This window comes from Aquarana catesbeiana, linkage group LG03, assembly GCF_042186555.1.
Source record: "Aquarana catesbeiana isolate 2022-GZ linkage group LG03, ASM4218655v1, whole genome shotgun sequence".
Classification (NCBI taxonomy): Eukaryota; Metazoa; Chordata; class Amphibia; order Anura; family Ranidae; genus Aquarana; species Aquarana catesbeiana.
The window spans coordinates 728,507,973-728,531,081 of NC_133326.1; the positions used below are offsets into that span (position 1 = coordinate 728,507,973).

Genomic DNA, 23,109 nt, shown 5'->3' on the forward strand with positions numbered 1-23,109 from the left:
CTACAGTCCACCCAAAAAGTAAATTTAGATAGTAGCCCCTGTTTAGAACAAGGGGGCTGCACTCCCATGGATTTCAATGGGGTTTGGATTTGACATCCAAATTTTGGGGAAGTACCCCAAACCGAAATTGTTTTGGCCCATTGCTAATTATAATTATGGTGAATATTATCAATGGATGCCAGATATTTGCAGTGTGGTTATTGCTCTTGCATTTACCAGGTCAGAGCTACCACACTTATTGCCCCCTGTGCTAGACTGGGAGTGTTCTCTTTGGTTCTAACCCTTATTACCTCCTACAAATACTTGAAGTAGAAGGAAGGGGTGAAAGGTGATTGAAAGGTGATTAAAACTAACCAATCAGATGTCAAATTTTATAACAAAGTGAAAACAGAAAGAATGACACATGTATATTGCTTCTATATAGATTTTATTTCAGATAGTTTATGTCAATATTGATTAGGTTAAGATTATTAAACAACCAGGACTAATATATTACCATTGACAAAATAAAAACTGCAATGATTTAGAATCCTGTTTACAATTTTCATGTGTTTAACACTATAAGATCATTGATTATTTTAAACTTATCATTGTCATTGTCAACCCTCATTATTTATGGGGACGACAAATAAATCATCATTATCACTGTAATTCAGAATCAGCAGTTGGGGTATCTTAAGAACAACATGTTTTTAAGGAGTTCATTGGCATAAACGGAAATTTGGGCTGGACAAGAACTTCCCCTTTGATTTCACAGTAAAGCGATATCCAATTAATGACATTTCCATTGTGTCTGCCAAAGATGACTTTAAGGATTTCTTCCTGAGTCAGGACATAATCCCACATGTGGACATCACTTATTTCACCAACCAATGACTGAGAAGCGTTAAACTTTCCACCAAAAGAGTCTTGTTCCTGTCCCAGAACAATGCTGGTTTCTGCTGCAATAGAAGACCCTTTCATGGAGACTCTTCTGGGGTAGAGTTTCCCGTTGACCCAAAGTTGGACCACTCCAGTGTCAGAGTCCCAGGTCACACAGATGTGCCTCCAGTTCAAAGACTCTGAGTCCGTCTTAAAAATAGTGCGTTCCTGGTTGATATGTACAGCACAAGTGTTTGGAGGCTGTAAATAGATCATAAAGGCATTGTCCTTCTCGCGAGTAGCAAGAGAGAAGGAAGAATAGGGGCGGGAAAGGTCAGTAAAAGAATTTAGACAGACGCTGACTTTCTGCAATGGTCTTGTAATTATAGGTCTTAGAATGACATGATCTGTGTTGGTTTTTTTGGGAAAGACAAAGACTTTACCCTCCAAGCCTAAGGAAGAAAACAGACAAACCTCATTACTTCTACATATAAAAACTTAAGATGATGAACAATAAATTAATAAATTATTTATAGATTCCAGTAATTTAAAAAAAAAAATGCATACTCTCATATATCTCAGGAAGATCATTAAATGTATTAGCATTTTGTGAATACTGTAAATACATGGTTTTCAGATCCAGTAATGAATGAGTTTTGACACCTTTTTTCATTATTATTATTATTATTAGTATTATACAGGATTTTGTATAGCGCCAACAGTTTTTCATTGTCTCAGTTATCTAGTCAAGGGTGTTATTTTGATCTCCAAATGTCCTGCTAATATTTTGATTAAAATGGAGGCCTCAAATGTTGAAATATTGGAGCCCTAACACCACCAGGTGTCATACTGGCTGCCATATTGTTCGGAGCGTCTAGTGCTCCTGCTCTTCATTCAAGCATCCCGGTTTTGGCTGTGGCATTCTTCTTGTCTGTCTGTCCACCTGATAGGTGATTGATGTGGCCAGACTCTGGGTGGAGACCAAACATGATTTAAGCCAGCCAAGCCTGCAGTCTCATGCTTGTGATACTGTGTGTGTGTAATACCTGATCAAGCTACCTGTTTGTCTGCCCTGCTCTGCTAGATTGGATTACCTCTTTGATGACCTTGGATCAAATATCCACTATTCTCTGAAGTTCGCCTGTCTTTTGACCTCAAAGTTTGACCCCGACTATTATAAACCTTGCTTGTCTGCCAACCACAAGTACCTGTCTGCTTTGCTCAGTTCGTGCCTGCCCTGGCATGGTGGCCAGACACTATAGCATTGTGTATAAGACCTGGGGGCAACTGATAGGCCAGCTAGCCTTTTGGGAAAGGGTGCTGCTATAGGTAAAGACCCAGAAGCCAGCAAAAGTGTCTGACTACCTGTGTTAAAGGTAAGCGTGACACATATTCATTAATATATGAAACTAAGGGGAAAGTAATACTGGGAGTATGCTATAGGCCCCCTAACCAGAGGGAGGAGGTCGACGCGGACCTCCTATCACAATTTGGATTAGCGGCAAGGATGGGAAGTGTCATCATAATGGGGGATTTTAATTATCCAGACATAGACTGGGCGGAAGAAAGATAGACTGGGCGCTCTCTCGTTTCCCCTTTTCCTGCGGCCTGCCAGGTTGAGGGCTTGGATAAGGGTCTGGTATGGATTTTGGGGGGGACCCCCACGCCATTTTTTAAAACAATTTTGGCGCGGGGTTCCCTTCTACCTCTTAGCACTGATCGTATGCACATATGTGGCCTCGGCTTTCAGAGGTTATACCGGGGCGATATGCAGCTGCAGGCATTACCCCCGTACCGTTTTTTAGAGTGGGCGATCAGCTCTTTAGGGATAACAACCAATGCGGCTAAAAGCTGCTTGGTTGTTATCCCACAGGAGCGGGAGTGGACATCCCCCCTTCCCGCCGCCTTCCGCTGCTCTTCCCAGGCCTCCCAGGAGACCCGATCCGGCACTTTCGCCGGCATGAGAGAGACTGAATCAAGGCTGGAAACGGCTTCAATTGAGTTTCCTATATGTAAACACGGAATTCAGAATTGCAGTTTTTGGCGATCTGAATACTTTGAAGAGCAAAAGAGGGATTTGTCTCTCCATAAAGAGCACCTGTCACCAACTATTACTGTTACAAGGGACGTTTACATTCCTTGTGACAGCAATAAATAATAATTTTTTTTAAAAGCATCCCTGTCCTCGCGTGCTCGCGCAGCAAAGAAAACGCACAAGTAAGTCTCGTGCCCGCATATGTAAACGGTGTTTAAATCACACATGTAAGATATCGCCATGATCGTTAGAGTGAGAGCAATAATTCTAGCACCAGACCACCTCTCTAACTCTAACCTGGTAACCGTTTATTTTTTTTAAAGTGTTGCCTGTGGAGATTTTTAGGTACCGTAGTTTGTCGCCATTCCACGAGTGTGGTATCTATTTACTCGGCATAACATCATCTTTCACATTACACAAAAAATTGGGCTAACTTTACTGTTTCGTTTTTTTATTATTTCATGAAAGTGTATTTTTTCCCAAAAAATTGCGTTTGAAAGACCCCTGCGCAAATACCGTGTAACATAAAATATTGCAATGATCACCATTTTATTTTCTAGGGTCTCTGCTAAAAAATATATATAATGTTTGGGAGTTCTAAGTAATTTTCTAGCAAAAAAAAATGATTTTAACTTGCAAGAAAGAAATGTCAGAAATAGGCTTAGGCATGAAAGGGTTAAAATCCATACCAGACCTGAAAAGCCTGGTATGGATTTTAGGGGGGCCCTAAGCACCATTTTTTTTTTTGGCATGGGGTTCCCTTTAACTACTTCAATACACTGTGTTATATTTACTGCACTGCCTGCATTGACTCAATATAGAGTCTAGACTGAATATCTAGTCTACGCTAAATGCCCTTGGCCTTTTACCTACTTTGTTACATTACAGCCTTTAGTTCAATGTTTTTTTAATCTGAATTATATGTGATGATTCAGAACACAATAGTCTAAGTTGGTGAAGTAAAATTAGAAAAATATATACAAAAAAATATTTTTCAGGAATAAAAAAATGATAATTGGCATGTGCGTATGTATTCACCCCCTTTGTTATGAAGCCCATAAAAGCTCTGGTGCAACCAATTACCTTCAGAAGTCACATAATTAGTGAAATGATGTCCACCTGTGTGCGTCACATGATCTGTCATTACATATACACACCTTTTTGAAAGGCCCCAGAGGCTGCAACAACTAAGCAAGAGGCACCACTAACCAAACACTGCCATGAAGACCAAGGAACTCTCCAAACAAGTAAGGGACAATGTTGTTGAGAAGTACAAGTCAGGGTTAGGTTATGAAAAAATATACAAATCTTTGATAATCCCTAGGAGCCCCATCAAATCTATCATAACCAAATGGAAAGAACATGGCACAACAGCAAACCTGCCAAGAGACGGCCGCACACCAAAACTCACGGACCGGGCAAGGAGGGCATTAATCAGAGAGGCAGCACAGAGACCTAAGGTAACCCTGGAGGAGCTGCAGAGTTCCACAGCAGAGACTGGAGTATCTGTACATAGGAGGACAATAAGCCGTACGTTCCATAGAGTTAGGTTTTATGGCGGAGTGGCCAGAAGAAAGACATTACTTTCAGCAAAAAGCAAAATGGCACTTTTTGAGTTTGCGAAAAGGCATGTGGGAGACTCCCAAAATGTATGGAGGAAGGTGCTCTGGTCTGATGAGACTAAAATTGAACTTTTTGACCATCAAAGAAAGCGTTATGTCTGGCGCAAACCCAACACATCACATCACCCAAAGAACACCATCCCCACAGTTAAAAACATGGTGGTGTCAGCATCATGCTGTGGGGATGTTTTTTCAGCAGTCGGGACTGGGAAACTGGTCAGAGTTGAGGGAAAGATGGATGGTGCTAAATACAGGGATATTCTTGAGCAAAACCTGTACCACTCTGTGTGTGATTTGAGGCTAGGACAGAGGTTTACCCTCCAGCAGGACAATGACCCCAAACACACTGCTAAAGCAACACTTGAGTGGTTTAAGGGGAAACATGTAAATGTGTTGGAATGGCCTAGTCAAAGCCCAGACCTCAATCCAATAGAAAATCTGTGGTCAGACTTAAAGATTGCTGTTCACAAGCACAAACCATCCAACTTGAAGCAGCTGGAGCAGTTTTGCAAGGAGGAATGGGCAAAAATCCCAGTGGTAAAATGTGGCAAGCTCATAGAGACTTATCCAAAGCGACTTGGAGCTGTGATAGCCGCAAAAGGTGGCTCTACAAAGTTTTTTTGTCCTATATGTTTGCTTCACTATAAAAAAAACAGTTGTGGGCATGTTCTGTAAACTAAATGATGCAAATCCTCAAACAATCCATGTTAATTCCAGGTTGTGAGTCAAAAATATATTTATATATATATATATATATATATATATATATATATATATATATATATATATCAAATACACTGCCACTAACTAACCTGTCTGCCTAAACTACCTTAAAGGAGAAGTTCAGTCTGAGCTTTTTTTGCTGGACTCCTCCTATGGGTCACAGGAGTGCAATTCATTTTGTACTTCTGGGAGAGCGGTCTGAAGTTTGAGAGCGGAGAGTGGAGAGCGGTCTGAAGTTTGCTCCCTGCTGACATCACTGCTATCAATCGAGGCAGCGCGTCAATCCCGACTTCCCAAGTCTAGATCCGCCAGCTGCCTTGACTAATGGCAGTGTCAATGTCAGTGTCTCAGCAAGCCGCTCCCTGCCCCTCCACGACTCAGCGCTCCAATAACCGTGGAGGATTGGAGCAGGAGAGGTGCTGACTGACAGGCAGCATCACTTTGCTCAGGGAGGGGAGACCGCTAATGCTTTGGTTCTCAGTGCAGAGATGCCGGGGGACTGAATATTTAAAAAAAACAAAAAAACAACATACTTCTCTTTTAATCTATGTAATTACCGCTATGTAAGCAGTATAGTGTGGGGCATGGACTTAGTCCCCCTGAGCCATGATTGCCTGAAGGCACCCCGCCTTTGGCCAATTATGGCTTTCTAAGCAGAGGGCACTGTGATTGGCCAAAACATGCAGGTCAGGTGCATGCTTTGGCCAATCATCATACAGCAATGCACTGCGATCTTGAAGTGCATTATGGGGTGTTCCGCGGCGCTCTGGATTTTCCCGCGAATGCCACATAATATTCGCTATTCTGTGAATGGGCGAACGCCCGATGTTCGAGTCGAGTTTACGTTCAATTTGAACATCGGGCTCATCCCTACTCTCTAAATGTGCAAAGCTGGTAGAGACATCCTCAAATAGACTTGCAGCTGTAATTGCAGAGAAAGGTGGTATTGCCTCAGAGGGGCGCTTTACAAATGCCCCCCGCACTTTTCACATATTTATTTGTAAAAAATGTTGAAAACCATTTATCATTTTCCTTCCACTTCACAATTATGTGCCACTTTGTGTTGGTCTATCACATAAAATCCCAATAAAATACATTTACGGTTTTGGTTGAAACATGACAAAATGTGGAAAATTTCAAGGGGTATGAATACTTTTTCAAAGCACTGTATATATCATTGACTTTATATAAGTAAATTGCTTTGTAAGAACTTGAAAGTGTCATCCTTATGATTGATATTATCTTTCATATTACTATTGGCCCATCAATACAGCCTGATCAGTGTTGCCAACCGTCCGTTAATTTATGGGCAGCCCGTTTTCGGGCCGCCCGTAAATGTCAGTTACGGGCAACTGTGTCCGTAAAAAAGATGGCTGCTGGCCGACAGCGCAACTGTGCATGTGCCATTCTGAAGCCTGCCTAGCTTGGGAAATCTCGTACATGCTCGGCAGGGCGGGCGCATGCACAGTGAAGTGATGGCGCCGCCCGGTGCCATTTTTGAATGTCAGGCGCTCCGTTCTCATTGGCATCTCGCCACAGTGACAACAGAGGAGGAGGAGGTCGGTCTGTTTCTGCCTGGAACGGAGGGAGTGCTGAACAGAACGCCACTGCGCTGGCTTGACTGATCATCCACTCTCCACTACAGGTCAGTCAGAAACTGATTTGAATTGTGCTGATCAGCCTGAGCCGAGGAGAGAGGACAGCTAGAGCAGAGCTGACCCATTCAATAGGAGAACACTACACACGCAGCCTCTGACTCACTGTGCCATGTCCAAGCAGCCTCTGACCCCTGTACCATGTCCAAACAGCCTCTGACCCACTGTGCCATGTCCAAGCAGCCTCTGACCCCCTGTGCCATGTCCAAGCAGCCTCTGACCCCCTGTGCCATGTCCAAGCAGCCTCTGACCCCCTGTGCCATGTTCAAGCAGCCTCTGACCCCCTGTGCCATGTCCAAGCAGCCTCTGACCCCCTGTGCCATGTCCAAGCAGCCTCTGACCCCCTGTGCCATGTTCAAGCAGCCTCTGACCCCCTGTGCCATGTCCAAGCAGCCTCTGACCCCCTGTGCCATGTCCAAGCAGCCTCTGACCCCCTGTGCCATGTCCAAGCAGCCTCTGACCCCCTGTGCCATGTTCAAGCAGCCTTTGACCCCCTGTGCCATGTCCAAGCAGCCTCTGACCCCCTGTGCCATGTCCACGCAGCCTCTGACCCCCGTAATATGTCCACGCAGCCTCTAACTCCCCGTACCATGTCCACGCAGCCTCTGATCAACCGTACCATGTCCACGCAGACTCTGACCCCCCGTACCATGTCCACGCAGCCTCTGATCCCCATACCATGTCCACGCAGCTTCTGACCCCCGTACCATGTCCACGCAGCCTCTGACCCCCTGTACCATGTCCTCAAAGCCTCTGACCCACTGTACCATGTCCATGCAGCCTCTGACCCCCTGTACCATGTCCACGCAGCCTCTGACCCCCCGTACCATGTCCATGCAGCCTCTGACCCCCTGTACCATGTCCAAGCAGCCTCTGACCCCCTGTACCATGTCCACGCAGCCTCTGACCCCCCGTACCCTGTCCACGCCTGTTCCGTGTGAATGGAGAAATATGGTTGTTGACTTTTGTTTAACTTAAAGACATTGAAAATAGCACTAGCAACATGTGTATCGTTTAAATATTGATATTTGCACAGTTTAGCACTGAAAACAGGCATTTTAGGTACTTTTTTGCAGTGCCAGAAAAAATGCAGCTCTGTCAGTAAATTTCATGTTTTTTCCCAGTAAAAAATTGGTGCCGTTTGTAAATGTTGGCGTCCTCCCAGTAAATTTCACTTCGGGGGGTTGGAAACACTGCCTCACCCTTGCCCATCTGCAGCCTGATCAGTGCCCATCTGCAGCCTCACCATTGCCCATCTGCAGCCCAACATCAGATTACTGCTGCCTCGGAGGGGGTGGGACGAGCTCCATCAGATTACATACAGTGAGAATCTCCTGTTTACTTAGTGGTCTCTTTAATACATAGTCCTACCTCCTGGACCGTCTCTGATAGACAGAACACTGGTCCAATGCCAGTCCAGGAGACCAGACTACGTACTACAGCTGCTGCCGAGTAAACAGGAGGTTCTCACTATATGTAATCTGACGCCACTCATGCCGCCTCCCTCCCCGTCCTCTAAGAGGCAGCCCAAATGGAAGAATCGAGGTATAACATACATGCACTATTTGCACGTGATTTTCAAGGTGAAAAAATGTGTGTTATACGCCGATAAATACTGTAAGTCTTACAAATAATAACTTGGGGGTATGCTGTAGAGCAGGGGTAATTCATTAAAATTCAGGGAGGTCTGATCAATAAACTTTTCTTCCAGCAGAGGTCCTAATTGCATGTTTGTCCATTGCTTCAGGTCCTTCACATCACAGCCCCCCTCCTCTTATATCACAGTCCTGTTCTTACATTAGTGTCCTCTGTAGTGTTGCCCCCACAGCAGTGTCCTCTGCCCCTCTCACATCACCCCCCACAATAGTTTCCTCTGCTTCTCTCCCCTAACCCCCACAGTAGTGTCCTCTTCCCTCCCCAGTAGTGTCCCCTACCCCCTTCACATCTCTTCCCCCTTTACAATACCCCCTCAAAAGCACTGACCCCCTACACCCCCCATAAAGCAGTGTCCTCTGCCCCTCTCACATCACCCCCCACAATTATTTCCTCTGTCCCTCTCACATCACCCCCACAATAGTTTCCTCTGCCTTTCTCAAATCACCCCCACATTAGTGTCCTCTTCCCTCCCCAGTAGTGTCCACTGCCCCTTCACATCACTTCCCCCTTTACATTACCCCCTCAAAAGCACTGCACCCTACACCCCCCCTAATGCAGTGCTATCTGCCCCTTTACATCACCCCCACAGTAGAAATCTTTGGCCCTTTACTTAACCCCCCTAGTAGCCCATTCAGCCCCTTTACATAACCCTCCACAAACAGTAGCCTGCTATGCTCCTTTACCTCACCCCCCCTCCAGTAGTCCTTTCTGCCCCCTGGGTCGCATGGGATAGTGACTCGGTCCGGATCCGGACCATGGTCTGCCATTTAGTGATGCCTGCTGTAGAGTATGCAGTCAGTATAAGCAAATATAAACATTAAACAGGAGGAAACTAGAACTCTGAGTTGGAGTACAAATTACAGTTGGAAGTGTCTCTGTCAAGGTTTAAGGGTTGTTGTTGGTTTTCCTTAAACACCAAGGCTTCCACATGTCATCTATCTGTGCAAGCCTTCCCATGCTAGCGACCATGATGTGTTCGAATCCGTAGTGTAGTAGTGTTAATTCCAGAATCTCCAGGAGATTTGGGGGTGAAGTGGATTTCCATTTTCTGGTGATGCGCAGCCTTGCTACCAGGAGGATATGGGTGATTGTGTACCTAAAGTATGGAGGCACTGTAATGTTTCTATGCCCAGGTTTAATAGAGCTAGGTCAGGGTATGGGTGAATGTGGGTTTGAGTAATGGTGGAAATTAAGTGAAAGATAGATGACCAGAATGTCAATTTCCCCACATTGCCTCCAACATAGGTTGGACTGGTGGCCTTGAGAGCCTGTTCGGAGGTCAAGTACTATCTAAGGGTAATTTTCTGGGATAGTTACCAGAGTGTGGAGCAACGGGTGACCTTACATGTAATTTTATTCGCCTTAAGCCATTGATCATCTGTGTATGTGGTTCCTAGGTCTGATTCCCATTGTTTGAGGTGTTCGTCTCTGACAAATGTGATATTTTGTTGTAACATTGTGTACATAAGCAAGATCCCTTTCGATTTAGACTTAGGATCATTGAGGTAGACCCAGGATAGGCAAGGTTTTTTGCAGGGCCAAATGGGTAGGGATGCTATACAGTGAGATATACGTAAGTATGTAAATACGGTAGGTCTCTGTTCTCCAATCGGTACTCTCTTTGGAAGTAGGGTAATGTTTTGATGCTTTGATGTTTTGACCGTGATGTGTTCGAATCCGTAGTGTAGTAGTGTTAATTCCAGGATCTCCAAGAGATTTGGGGGTGAAGTGGATTTCCATTTTCTGGTGATGCACAGCCTTGCTACCAGGAGGATATGGGTGATTGTGTACCTAAAGTATGGAGGTACTGTAGTGTTTCTATGCCCAGGTTTAATAGAGCTAGGTCAGGGTATGGGTGAATGTGGGTTTGAGTAATGGTGGAAATTAAGTTAAATTTTAAGTTAAAATTAGATAGATGACCAGAATGTCAATTTCTCCACATTGCCTCCAACATAGGTTGGACTGGTGGCCTTGAGAGCCTGTTCGGAGGTCAAGTACCATCTAAGGGTAATTTTCCGGGATAGTTACCAGAGTGTGGAGCAACGGGTGACCTTACATGTAATTTTATTCACCTTAAGCCATTAATCATCTGTGTATGTGGTTCCGAGGTCTGATTCCCATTGTTTGAGGTGTTCTGCTCTGACAAATGTGGTATTTTGTTGTAACATTGTGTATATAAGCAAGATCCCTTTCGATTTAGACTTAGGATCATTGAGGTAGACCCAGGATAGGCAAGGTTTTTTGTAGGGCCAATTGGGGAGGGATGCTATACAGTGAGATATACGTAAGTATGTAAATACGGTAGGTCTCTGTTCTCCAATCGGTACTCTCTTTGGAAGTAGGGTAATGTTTTGATGCTTTGATGTTTTGACCGTGATGTGTTCGAATCCGTAGTGTAGTAGTGTTAATTCCAGGATCTCCAAGAGATTTGGGGGTGAAGTGGATTTCCATTTTCTGGTGATGCACAGCCTTGCTACCAGGAGGATATGGGTGATTGTGTACCTAAAGTATGGAGGTACTGTAATGTTTCTATGCCCAGGTTTAATAGAGCTAGGTCAGGGTATGGGTGAATGTGGGTTTGAGTAATGGTGGAAATTAAGTGAAAGATAGATGACCAGAATGTCAATTTCCCCACATTGCCTCCAACATAGGTTGGACTGGTGGCCTTGAGAGCCTGTTCGGAGGTCAAGTACTATCTAAGGGTAATTTTCTGGGATAGTTACCAGAGTGTGGAGCAACGGGTGACCTTACATGTAATTTTATTCGCCTTAAGCCATTGATCATCTGTGTATGTGGTTCCGAGGTCTGATTCCCATTGTTTGAGGTGTTCGTCTCTGACAAATGTGATATTTTGTTGTAACATTGTGTACATAAGCAAGATCCCTTTCGATTTAGACTTAGGATCATTGAGGTAGACCCAGGATAGGCAAGGTTTTTTGCAGGGCCAAATGGGTAGGGATGCTATACAGTGAGATATACGTAAGTATGTAAATACGGTAGGTCTCTGTTCTCCAATCGGTACTCTCTTTGGAAGTAGGGTAATATTTTGATGCTTTGATGTTTTGACCGTGATGTGTTCGAATCCGTAGTGTAGTAGTGTTAATTCCAGGATCTCCAAGAGATTTGGGGGTGAAGTGGATTTCCATTTTCTGGTGATGCACAGCCTTGCTACCAGGAGGATATGGGTGATTGTGTACCTAAAGTATGGAGGTACTGTAGTGTTTCTATGCCCAGGTTTAATAGAGCTAGGTCAGGGTATGGGTGAATGTGGGTTTGAGTAATGGTGGAAATTAAGTTAAATTTTAAGTTAAAATTAGATAGATGACCAGAATGTCAATTTCTCCACATTGCCTCCAACATAGGTTGGACTGGTGGCCTTGAGAGCCTGTTCGGAGGTCAAGTACCATCTAAGGGTAATTTTCCGGGATAGTTACCAGAGTGTGGAGCAACGGGTGACCTTACATGTAATTTTATTCACCTTAAGCCATTAATCATCTGTGTATGTGGTTCCGAGGTCTGATTCCCATTGTTTGAGGTGTTCTGCTCTGACAAATGTGGTATTTTGTTGTAACATTGTGTATATAAGCAAGATCCCTTTCGATTTAGACTTAGGATCATTGAGGTAGACCCAGGATAGGCAAGGTTTTTTGTAGGGCCAATTGGGGAGGGATGCTATACAGTGAGATATACGCAAGTATGTAAATAGGGTAGGTCTCTGTTCTCCAATCGGTATTCCCTTTCTAAGTAGGGCCAATTGGGGAAGGATGCTATACAGTGAGATATACGCAAGTATGTAAATAGGATAGGTCTCTGTTCTCCAATCGGTATTCCCTTTGGAAGTAGGGTAATGTTTTGATGCCAGAAGGTGTGCACAAATCATTTAGGTAGTGAATGCCTTTATGCGACCAGTGTGTAAGGGAAATATCCGCAGTGAGGTTATGTAATGTTGAGGGATTTTAAGGGTTTCATTGTCTGAGTAGTCCTTAGATAAAGAGATGAGTTTCTGCCATGCTTTTACTATGTGATAACTTTTCAATAAAAGTACATTTAAGTAAAAATAAAGTGTACCTCCAGTAATGTGGTGTATCTCATTTAGTACAATTGCAATTAAGAAGGTTATTCTAATGAAATAGCACAGAAATTACAAAAGAAAGGATGAATATACACAGACACAGCATAGAAGAACATTTTGAGGATTTCTGTACATCAGTGGAACCTCATTTCTCACAACCAGGCCATTCCAGGGAAGATACAAATTTTTGATTCTTAAAGCATTTGTAAAGGTTCAGATTATTTTTTATATGGAGGACAGGCCAGGAAAGGGGGTGCCAACGAGCCCCCCCCTCCTGAACCATACCAGGCTACTTGTTCTCAACATGGGAAGGGTGGTTTGGGGTCCCCCCAAAGCACCTTGTCCCCATGTTGATGGAGACAAGGGCCTCATCCCCACAACCCTTGCCCGGTGGTTGTGGGGATCTGTGGGCTTATCGGAATCTGGAAGCCCCCTTTACCAAGGGGGCCCCCAGATCCCACCCCCCCCCCCCTATGTGAATGGGTATGGGATACATTGTACCCCTAACCATTCACCAAAAAAGTGTCAAAAAGTAAAGAACACAAAAGACAGTTTTTGACAATCCATTAATTAAAAAAAAATGTCCCACAATTGTTATCCATCTTCAATCACGTCACCCGACGGACCTGAAAAATAGAAACAAAAACAGCTCCATCTCGATGGGAGGTGTCCTGCCAACTGCTGTCTTTTCACTGTGACAGCTGTTAGGCAAGGTCATGTCCTGTGCCGTCAGAGGTAGGTGGGGTCATCCGGTTACGTCAGTTGAGTATTTTCTGTTTTTTTTTTTCTATTTTTCAGGTCTGTCGGGCGGGTGATTGACGATGGATGTATATAGCGGGACAGTTTTTTTTAAATAAAGGAATTATCTTTTGTGTTTTTTACTTTTTGACACTTTTTTTTGGTGAATGGGTAGGGGTACAATGTACCCAATACCCATTTACATGGGGGGGCTGCGATCTGGAGGGCCCCACTTGTTAAAGGGCCCTCCAGACCCCAAAGCACCCCCCATATCGAGGGCATGTGGCCTGGTATGGTTCAGGGGGGGACCCACACCAATTTTTTTTTCATTTTGGTGTGGAGTTTCCCTTAAAATCCCGAAGGGACTGATTTGGATTTTTGGAGGGACTCCACACTGTTTTAAAAAAAATTAAAAAATTGGCGTGGAGTCCCCATTTTTACCAATACCAGACCCAAATGGTCTGGTTCGGACTGGGGGGGTGGGGGAATGCCGATTTTTTTCCCCCTGATTTTTATCTATATTGCTAGGAGCCAGTAACACATTACAGCTGCAAGCAATTTTAAATGACATTTTTCCCTTTAGAAATGTCATTTTGCTGCGGCACAGTAATACACATCAGAAAGATGTGCCACTTTACAGGCAGACTAAGGGGACCCCCCCCCCCTCAGACAGATATTTAAAGGAATATTTAATTTTTATTGTTTCACTTTAAGCATTATTAAAATCACTGCTCCTGAAAAAATGGCTACTTTAAAAACTTTTTTTTTTCATTGATACATGTCCCCTGGGGCAGGACCCGGGTCCCCAAACACTTTTTATGGCAATAACTTGCATATAAGCCTTTAAAATGAGCACTTTTGATTTTTCATGTTCGTGTCCCATAGACTTTGAAGTGGTTGAAAACTCTTACAATCCACATTTGACTACAGGTAAGCCTATAAGGCTTACCTGTAGCTACCGTGGATATCTCTTAAACCACGGTTTAGGAGATAACTCCGGGAGCGATGTCACCAGCCAGAGCAGTGTGCGGGGACCGCAGCGGGGGCTTTGATCTAGGGTGAGTATTTCATAATGAGCTAGTATGCTATTTACAAGCACTTTAATAGGGTTTGCATGTTCGCACACATTTTTTGCCTTTTCGCATGTTATAGTGCGAACCGAACCGGGGGGGGGGGGATTGTTCGGCCACACAGAGCATGGCTCCCCCTCCCTCCTTATTGGCTGTGATTGACCACAACAGAAACCAATAGATCCTGCTGCTGTGTCTCAGCCAATGAAGAGGGAGAGCTTCTACTCTCATGCACATTGCTGTATCGGGATAAGGCTCAGATGAGTATAAGGGATGGGGTTGAGGTGGGTAGCTGGACACTGAAGGTAAAAATGAATACATAAAGGTAAAAAAACTTTGGCCTTTAGATCCACATTAAAGTGTAGAGTGTTTAAAAATACTCAGGAAAAGGAAAAGTTATGAACTGCAAATGATAATTCTGTTTGATACAAGAGCTAATAGACTCAATGTTTCATCTTTCACATATAATTGTCACTGTCACCTCTCACTGCTGATGTGCATGGCACATAAAGTCTTCTTTATTGTAATTCTGTATTGAAAGTTGGAGGATCTTAATAATTAATAAGGTGTATATAGTAACATGATAGACTTACGTTGAGGTGCGGGCTTGACATGAACATCCCCTTTAACTTCATAGCTCAAACTCTTCCAATTAATGACATTTCCATGGAGATCACCAGAGATGACCTTCTGTATGTCTTCTGGAGTCAGGGCATAATCCCAAATGTGGACGTCACTTATTTCACCAACCAATGACTGAGAAGCATTAAACCCTCCTCCATAAGAATCTTTGTCCTGTCCCAGAACAATACTGCTTTCAGAATCGATATAATAAGCATTACGATGATATTGTGTCTTTGGAGGTCTTTGGAAGGAGAGCTTTCCATTGAGCCAAAGATAGACCCCTCTATGGATGGAGTCCCAGGTCACACAGATGTGCCTCCAGTAAAAAGGCTCCCAGGTCGCTGTAAAAACAGCCGTTGCATTGTTTATGAATAACTTATAGGTGTATGGAGGCTCGAAGTAGATGTGAAAGGCATCAGGGTTTCTTCGGGTAGCCATAGAGAACAAAGAATAGGGACGGGAAAGCTCACTGTAGGTACGTAGACAGACGCTAACTTTCTGCAATGGCCTTGTAATTGTAGGTCTTAGAATGACATGAGATGTGTTGGTTTCTTTGGGGAAGACGAAGACTTTACCCTCCAAGTCTAGGGAAGAAAACAGAAAAAAACTCATTACTGATTCTTATCAAAGCTTTGGGTCCACAACCAAAAAGTCAGAATTTATTTATGAACGCCAGAATCTAAAATAAAAAAGATACACTGATAAATCTTAGAAAGGTAATTATATTTTCTTTATGTATAAATATGTAGTTTGTAGATCCTGAACCATGTGTTTATTTGTTGCCACTGCTCTGGTAATGTTGTGGGTGAAGTCAGTGCCCTTTTAATTCCAGCTATGGGTGGGGCCTGGTAGTTTAGGTATGAGAACAGGTCACCCCTGACCAACACCGTGTAGGCCTGTGTCCTGTGTAGGGATGAGCTTTCTGTTCGGGTCGAACATGAGTTCGACTCGAACATTGGCTGTTCGCTCGTTTGTAGAAAACCGAACATTATGGGCCGTTTGCACCAAATTTGAGCGGGGCGTAATGGCCCATAATGCACTGCAGGAGCGCAGTGCATTGCTGTATGATGATTGGCCAGAGCATGCACCATGACCTGCATGCTTTGGTCAATCACAGCGCCCTCAGCTAAGAGAGCCATAATTGGCCAAAGGCAGGGTGCACTGGTCCACTGGTCCATCCTCGAGACCCAGTAACCCAGTGGATGCTCTGTTGGAAAGGTCTCCAAGTCTGCTCTTGCCCTTAGATTTTCCTGCACCATGTAATGCAGAAGCTGGCGATGGTTGCTTGAACTGATCAGACCTTGGCGCTGAGGACTGAAAAATTGTCCAAAGGCATTGGTCAGCCAGCCACCTTCTCCACTGCTCTTCCTGAACAAAGCTGTCATGGTTATGCAGTAATCTTCTTCTGTCAGCTTATCTCTCCTCCATGTGTTCACCTTTAGAGGCCAGCCACTCTCACCTGGCTACTTAAATAATCTCTCCTCAAAGCATGGCTCCATCCCCGCCCCTATTAGGGAACTCTATATTAACCTGTGCACTGCAAGCCTGCCTTGCTGATCAACCTTTGTGTGTTTAGCTTCCGTGTGCATCTTGCTGTGGCTTCTACGTCTGATTCCAGTTACCGATCTTGGCTTGTTCTATCCCTGCCTGCTTGTGACCCTGACCTTTGGCGTGTTCTGTGTTTATCCTTGTCTGCTAGTCGCCCTGCCCTTTGGCTTATTCCCTTACTCTCTCTGTCCTCTACTGTGGGCGTGAGCTGGGAGACCCTGGGGGTCGCGATCTGGAGCCAGTTGCAGCCCGGTCCATCCTTACCACTAGAGGCTCTGGTGAACACCTGCTGGCTCTTAGACTCTGCGCCCTGGGGAATCTTATGCTATAGCCCCTGTGGGATCTGTGTTGGTGTTCCAGCAGACCTGCCTTCCTTAACCACCTAGACTCCCATCTGCAGCAGCCAGCCGTAGGGTCCACTACCTTTGCTGTGCACTCCTGACCCCAATGGTGTGCATCTCTCACCTGGCCTCAGGTGACCTAACAGAAGCCTCAGCAACACGTTGTGCAGCACCAGGAAATTGTAACCTCACAGGGTCTGGAAATGCATTGCACAAACCTTTCTTCAAGGTCTCCTGAAGATTTTTCATCTTCTGCTCCCTCTGCGAAGGCAGGATGAGTTCTGCAACCTTACCCTTGTAATGTGGATCAAGAAGGGTTGCCAGCCAGTAATGATTCCTTCTCTTTGATACCACGAATCCTAGGGTCTTTATCTTGCATCGCCTCCCTGATTCTGCAAAGCCTGCGAAAGTTTGCAGAGGCATTCAATTCTGAGTCCTCTGGGTCATTAAGGATTACATGATCCGTAACAACCTCCTTCCAACCACGTACAACTCCTTGGGTTTCTGGGGACTGAAAACCATCCCTTGAAGACTGCTGCTGAGTGTTATCCTCCATGTCCATGCTGACACAATCCTCCTCCTTCCTCCTCCTCTTCCTGTGTGTTTGGCGGGCCTGCAGGAAAAATATCTGGATAAAGGGGGCCTTGAGAGGTAAGGAAGTCCTCCTCTTCCTCACACTCTTCTGCCTCAAGTGCCCTGTCCATTATTCCATGAAGCGTGTGCTCCAACAGGAAGACAAGAGGGACAGTATCACTGATGCATGCATTGTTGCTGCTTACCATCCTTGTGGCATTCATCAAATGGTGACAGGACAGTGCATGCATCCTTGATCAGTAGCCACTGGCATGGCAAAAAGAAGCCAAGCTCTCCTGACCCTGTCCTGGTGCGATACTCACACAGGTACTCATTGATGGCCCTCTGCTGCATGTACAACCGCTGCAGCATTGCCAACGTTGACTTCCACCTGGTGGACATATCACAAATGAGGCGGTTGGTGGGCAGGTTGGATTCCCTTTGAATGTCAGCCAGCCGAGCACTGGCATTGTATGACCATTGGAAATGACCACAGACTTTTCTGGCCCGCCTCAGTAGATCTTGTGAGCCTGGGTACCTGCTCAAGAACCACTGCACCACCAAATTCAGAATGTGTGACAAACATGAAACATGGGTCAAGTGTCCCTGTCGGAGTGCGGAGAGAAGGTTGGTGCCATTGTCGCATACCACCATTACTGGCTGAAACTGGCGTGGCGTCAACCACCTCTGAGCCTGCTCCTGCAGAGCTGACAGAATCTCTGCCCCAGTGTGGCTCCTGTCCCCTAAGCAGTGATTTAACCTTAAACTACGTGGAGGGTTCTTTACTGTAAGAGCGGCAAGGATGTTGAATTCCCTTCCACAGACGGTGGTCTCAGTGGGGGGCATCAACAGTTTCAAGAAACTATTAGATAAGCACCTGAACGACCGCAACATACAGTGGGGATGGAAAGTATTCAAACCCCCTTAAATTTTTCACTCTTTGTTATATTGCAGCCATTTGCTAAAATCATTTAAGTTCATTTTTTTCCTCATTAATGTACACACAGCACCTCATATTGACAGGAAAACACAGGATTGTTGACATTTTTGCAGATTTATTAAAAAAGAAAAACTGAAATATCACATGGTCCTAAGTATTCAGACCCTTTGCTGTGACACTCATATATTTTACTCAGGTGCTGTCCATTTCTTCTGATCATCCTTGAGATGGTTCTACACCTTAATTTGAATCCAGCTGTGTTTGATTATACTGATTGGACTTGATTAGGAAAGCCACACACCTGTCTATATACGAAACTATATACGAAACCAATTCATAAAAAATTATAAAAAGTAAAAAAAATATGAAAGAAAGTCCAAGCACCATATATATTTCTCCTACCCAGTAGATGACTGGGATAGGATACTGCTTACTGACAAACAGATACATTTTAAAAATTCACTCTTATAGAGCAAAACAGCGAGATGGGGGATATTCCAGCCTGACGCTGATGCCTATCAGGCTGCTTGGACTTTCATATTTTTTTTACTTTTTTATAATTTTTTATGAATTGGTTACACATGTTTTTTAAATAAAGTGGTTTTACTTTATCACGCTATGGAAGCTCTTCTCATTATGTTTTGATACACGTGGGATCGTAACACCTCCACTAATCGGAACACACAGGAGGCATTCATCGCAATCAGCAGGAAGCGGAGGTGCACTACCCCTGTAAAGGGGATGGGAATCTGATCACACTGAAGTGACCCACCGCAACAGGCAACAAGCAGCGAGTCCCATTCTAACACACTACAGGTGTATTACCCCTGCAGGGGTTCCGGGAGCTGGTGAGTAGACAACCATCAGGGGGAGCACCAAAGTCACCTGGCAACTGTCTCTGCACCAAAGTCACCTGTTGAAAACTATTAACCTAATCCATGGGACTAATATATCTTGCTTGAGATGTACTGGCTGCAACTTTTAACAATACAAAATGATATGCGTTTATGCGATTTCTACTCCATAAACTGATATATACATGGTTAATGTCTAAAGCTATTGAATCGAGGTGCATTATATATGGTATCTTTATTGATTTATGAGTAATATCCACTCCATGATGCACACTATACTTATGGATATATAATTGGTCTTTATTTGGAGATGTTTTGCAATATAAGGAACATCCATTAAGCTGGTGCACATGCAGAGGTGCAGCTTTTAGTCCTATTAGGGACCGTTATATTGCAAACCTCTCACTGTTGGGCAGATAGTTGGATATAATTACATTGGCTTTCTAATTATACACCTTTAATAACATACCTGTGTGAATACACTGATATACAGCACTCCATCCCCAAATCTAACATTTAGGAGGCATGGACTCCATGCTAATGTATACCATATAGATATATAAAGTGTAATGGTTTAAGCACTTCACCAGGCTATCCCGGCACAGACCTAATCATTTAGGTCTTCAGGTAGCGCCAAACAAACCCATCTTTTATTTTTTTACACATATTGGGGGAGAAGAGCCTTGGAGAGAGGTAAAGAAGAACCCAAAGATCACTGTGGCTGAGCTCCAGAGATGCAGTCAGGAGATGGAAGAAAGTTGTAGAAAGTCAACCATCACTGCAGCCCTCCACCAGTTGGGTCTTTAAGGCAGAGTGGCCCGATGGAAGCCTCTCCCCAGTGCAAGACACATGAAAGCCCGCATGGAGTTTGCTAATAAACTCCTGAAGGACTCCAAGATGGTGAGAAATAAGATTCTCTGGTCTGATGAGACCAAGATAGAACTTTTTGGCCTTAATGCTAAGTGGAATGTGTGGAGAAAACCAGGCACTGTTTATCACCTGTCCAATACAGTCCCAACAGAGAAGCATGGTGGTGGTAGCATCATGCTGTGGGGGTGTCTTTCAGCTGCAGGGACAGGAAGACTGGTTGCAATCGAGGGAAAGATGAATGCGGCCAAGTACAGTGATATCCTGGACGGAAACCTTCTCCAGAGTGCTCAGGACCTCAGACTGGGCCGAAGGTTTACCTTCCAACAAGACAATAACCCTAAGCACACAGCTAAAATAATGAAGGAGTGGTTTCACAACAACTCTGTGACTGTTCTTGAATGGCCCAGCCAGAGCGCTGACTTAAACCCAATTGAGCATCTCTGGAGAGACCTAAAAATGGCCGTCGCCCAACTTTTACTATCCAACCTGACAGAACTGGAGAGGATCTGCAAGGAGGAATGGCAGAGGATCCCCAAATCCAGGTGTGAAAAAATTGTTGCCTCTTTCCCAAAAAGACTTATGGCTGTATTAGATCAAAAGGGTGCTTCTACTAAATACTGAGCAAAGGGTCTGAATACTTAGGACCATGTGATATTTCAGTTTTTCTTTTTTAATAAATCTGCAAAAATGTCAACAATTCTGTGTTTTTCTGTCAATATGGGGTGCTGTGTGTACATTAATGAGGAAAAAAAATGAACTTAAATGATTTTAGCAAACGGCTGCAATATAACAAAGAGTGAAAAATTTAAGGGGGTCTGAATACTTTCCGTCCCCACTGTATATACAATATATTACTGACAATCACACACATAGGTTGGACTTGATGGACTTGTGTCTTTTTTCAACCTCACCTACTATGTAACTATGTAACTCATGCACCGCATGGCATCTTTTTGCCTGAGTGCTTGCGTAGCCCCTTGAATGCTTACGGAACATCGCTGGTTCAGAGAACAAATCTGCAGAAGAGGCCATAAAGGAAAAGAAGAGGAGGGGGTGGAGGAGAGAGCTGTGGCAGAATCACTGCTAGCATTTTGGAGGCGTGGTGGCGAAACAAGCTCCAACAATACTGAACCCTGTCCTTCATCCTTCCCGGCTGCCAGAAGAGTTACCCAGTGCGCCGTGAAGGAAAGGTAACATCCCTGCCCATGCCTGCTAGACCATGAGTCTGCGGTAATATGCACCGCCCTGTCCAACAAGACAAAAACATTGCCTTCCACATGCCGGCAGAGAGCTGGAATGGCCTTCCATGAAAAGAAATGGTGTTTTGGAACCTGCAACTGAGGTACAGCACATTCCACAAATTCACGAAAGGGGGCAGAGTCTACCAGCTGAAAAGGCAGTAGTTGCATTACTAGCAATTTGGCCAAGCTGGCATTCAAGCTAGCATTCAGACTGTGAGCATATGGATGACTGGGACTGAATTTCTTTATACGGTTTAGCAACTGGGGTAGGGACCATTAAGAAAATCTTGGACAGCAGATCATTGGACAAAAGAGCCCACAACAAGTTTATTGTGGAAATAATGGAGTTTTTGTTACAGAACAACAACACGTCTCACCTGCTTACACTATTACATGATTTGATTTTACCGGAGGGTACCCTTTTAGTTACATTGGACATTGAAGCTCTTTATTCCTCCATACCCCACGACAAAGGTTTACAAACCATTAAGAAAATCTTGGACAGCAGATCATTGGACAAAAAAACCCACAACAAGTTTATTGTGGAAATAATGGAGTTTTTGTTACAGAACAACAAATTCCAATTTGACGGCAAGTCCTACCGTCAGGCCCAAGGCATGGCCATGGGCACTAAATGACCTCACCCAGCACTCTAATGGAACCCAGAGATCTAAGGGTTGTAATTCAATAAGCAGAGCTGGGTGGGGAGTGGGAGGCAAGCTCTTCCTTGTGGAACCTCTTTAAATAAAGGAGAATGGAAAAGCAGAGGATTGTTTGAATAGCAGAGAAGATGGAATATTACAAGCCACTTATTTCCACTAGCAGTAAGTGTACGCAGGTTCTACCACCTACCTTCCTGTGCAAGAGACACGGGGACCACCAACAGTAACACCAGCACACTCAGCTCCATCTCCCTGAGTACATAGAAACACAAATGAGAAATAATTCATCTCTGCTCAACATTTGTTGGTAGAAACAGACAAAAATTTTAAGGCCAAATGTGTCTAGACCCTGTCTTCAATTAGTGGTCACATACGTCACAACTAGAGAGGAGCTGAATGTTCAGTCCAAACATAAGTCTGAAAACGTCTTGTTCCTTCGCTTCCCTCATCCTGAATGACAGGTCTGGTTAATGACAGCTGATATACACAAAGGCTTGTGGCTTCCAGGGTGACAAGGTGACAACATTGACCATATATGGGTATGAGAATATTTGATCAATTAATGTCACGGGATACCAGTTACATCATTGACCATACATGGTCATTTCCAAATATAGTCAATGACATTCCTGAGGAGATGCAGACCCTTTGATTATAACCCCTGTCATCCTCCGGACCCGTCATTCGTGTTACTTCGCCTTATTTACTCTGAATGACAGGTATGGGTAATGACAATTGATATAAACAAAGCGGCTAGGCCTTCTGGGTGATGTCATTGACCAGATATGGACATGACCATATCTGGTCAATGACATCATGGGGTACCAGTAACATCATTGACCATATATGGTCATACCCAAATATGGTCAATGGCATCCTTGGGAAGATGCTGACCCTTTGTTTATAACCCCTGTAATCCTCCGGACCCATCATTCTTGTTCCTTCGCTTCATACATGCTGAATGACAGGTCTGGCTGATGACAAGTGATATATACAAATTGGCTGGGCCTCTTGGGTGATGTCA

The 23,109-nt window shown here is 44.3% G+C and overlaps 2 protein-coding genes across 2 annotated transcripts; both read right to left on the reverse strand.

Annotated features, from left to right (window-relative positions):
* Positions 1-653: 653 nt before the first annotated feature.
* Positions 654-1,489, reverse strand: LOC141134386 (C-reactive protein-like). The gene is made up of 2 exons (XM_073623951.1): positions 1,429-1,489; positions 654-1,313 (listed from the first exon to the last, which is right to left on the reverse strand). The coding sequence occupies exons 1-2, from the start codon at positions 1,487-1,489 to the stop codon at positions 676-678; spliced, it is 699 nt and encodes a 232-aa protein (XP_073480052.1). The 3' UTR covers positions 654-675.
* Positions 1,490-12,668: 11,179 nt separating this feature from the next.
* On the reverse strand, positions 12,669-22,334 carry LOC141134387 (C-reactive protein-like). The gene is made up of 3 exons (XM_073623952.1): positions 22,276-22,334; positions 15,026-15,640; positions 12,669-12,673 (listed from the first exon to the last, which is right to left on the reverse strand). Exons 1-3 carry the CDS (start codon positions 22,331-22,333, stop codon positions 12,669-12,671), a joined length of 678 nt encoding a protein of 225 aa, XP_073480053.1. The 5' UTR covers position 22,334.
* Positions 22,335-23,109: the final 775 nt, after the last annotated feature.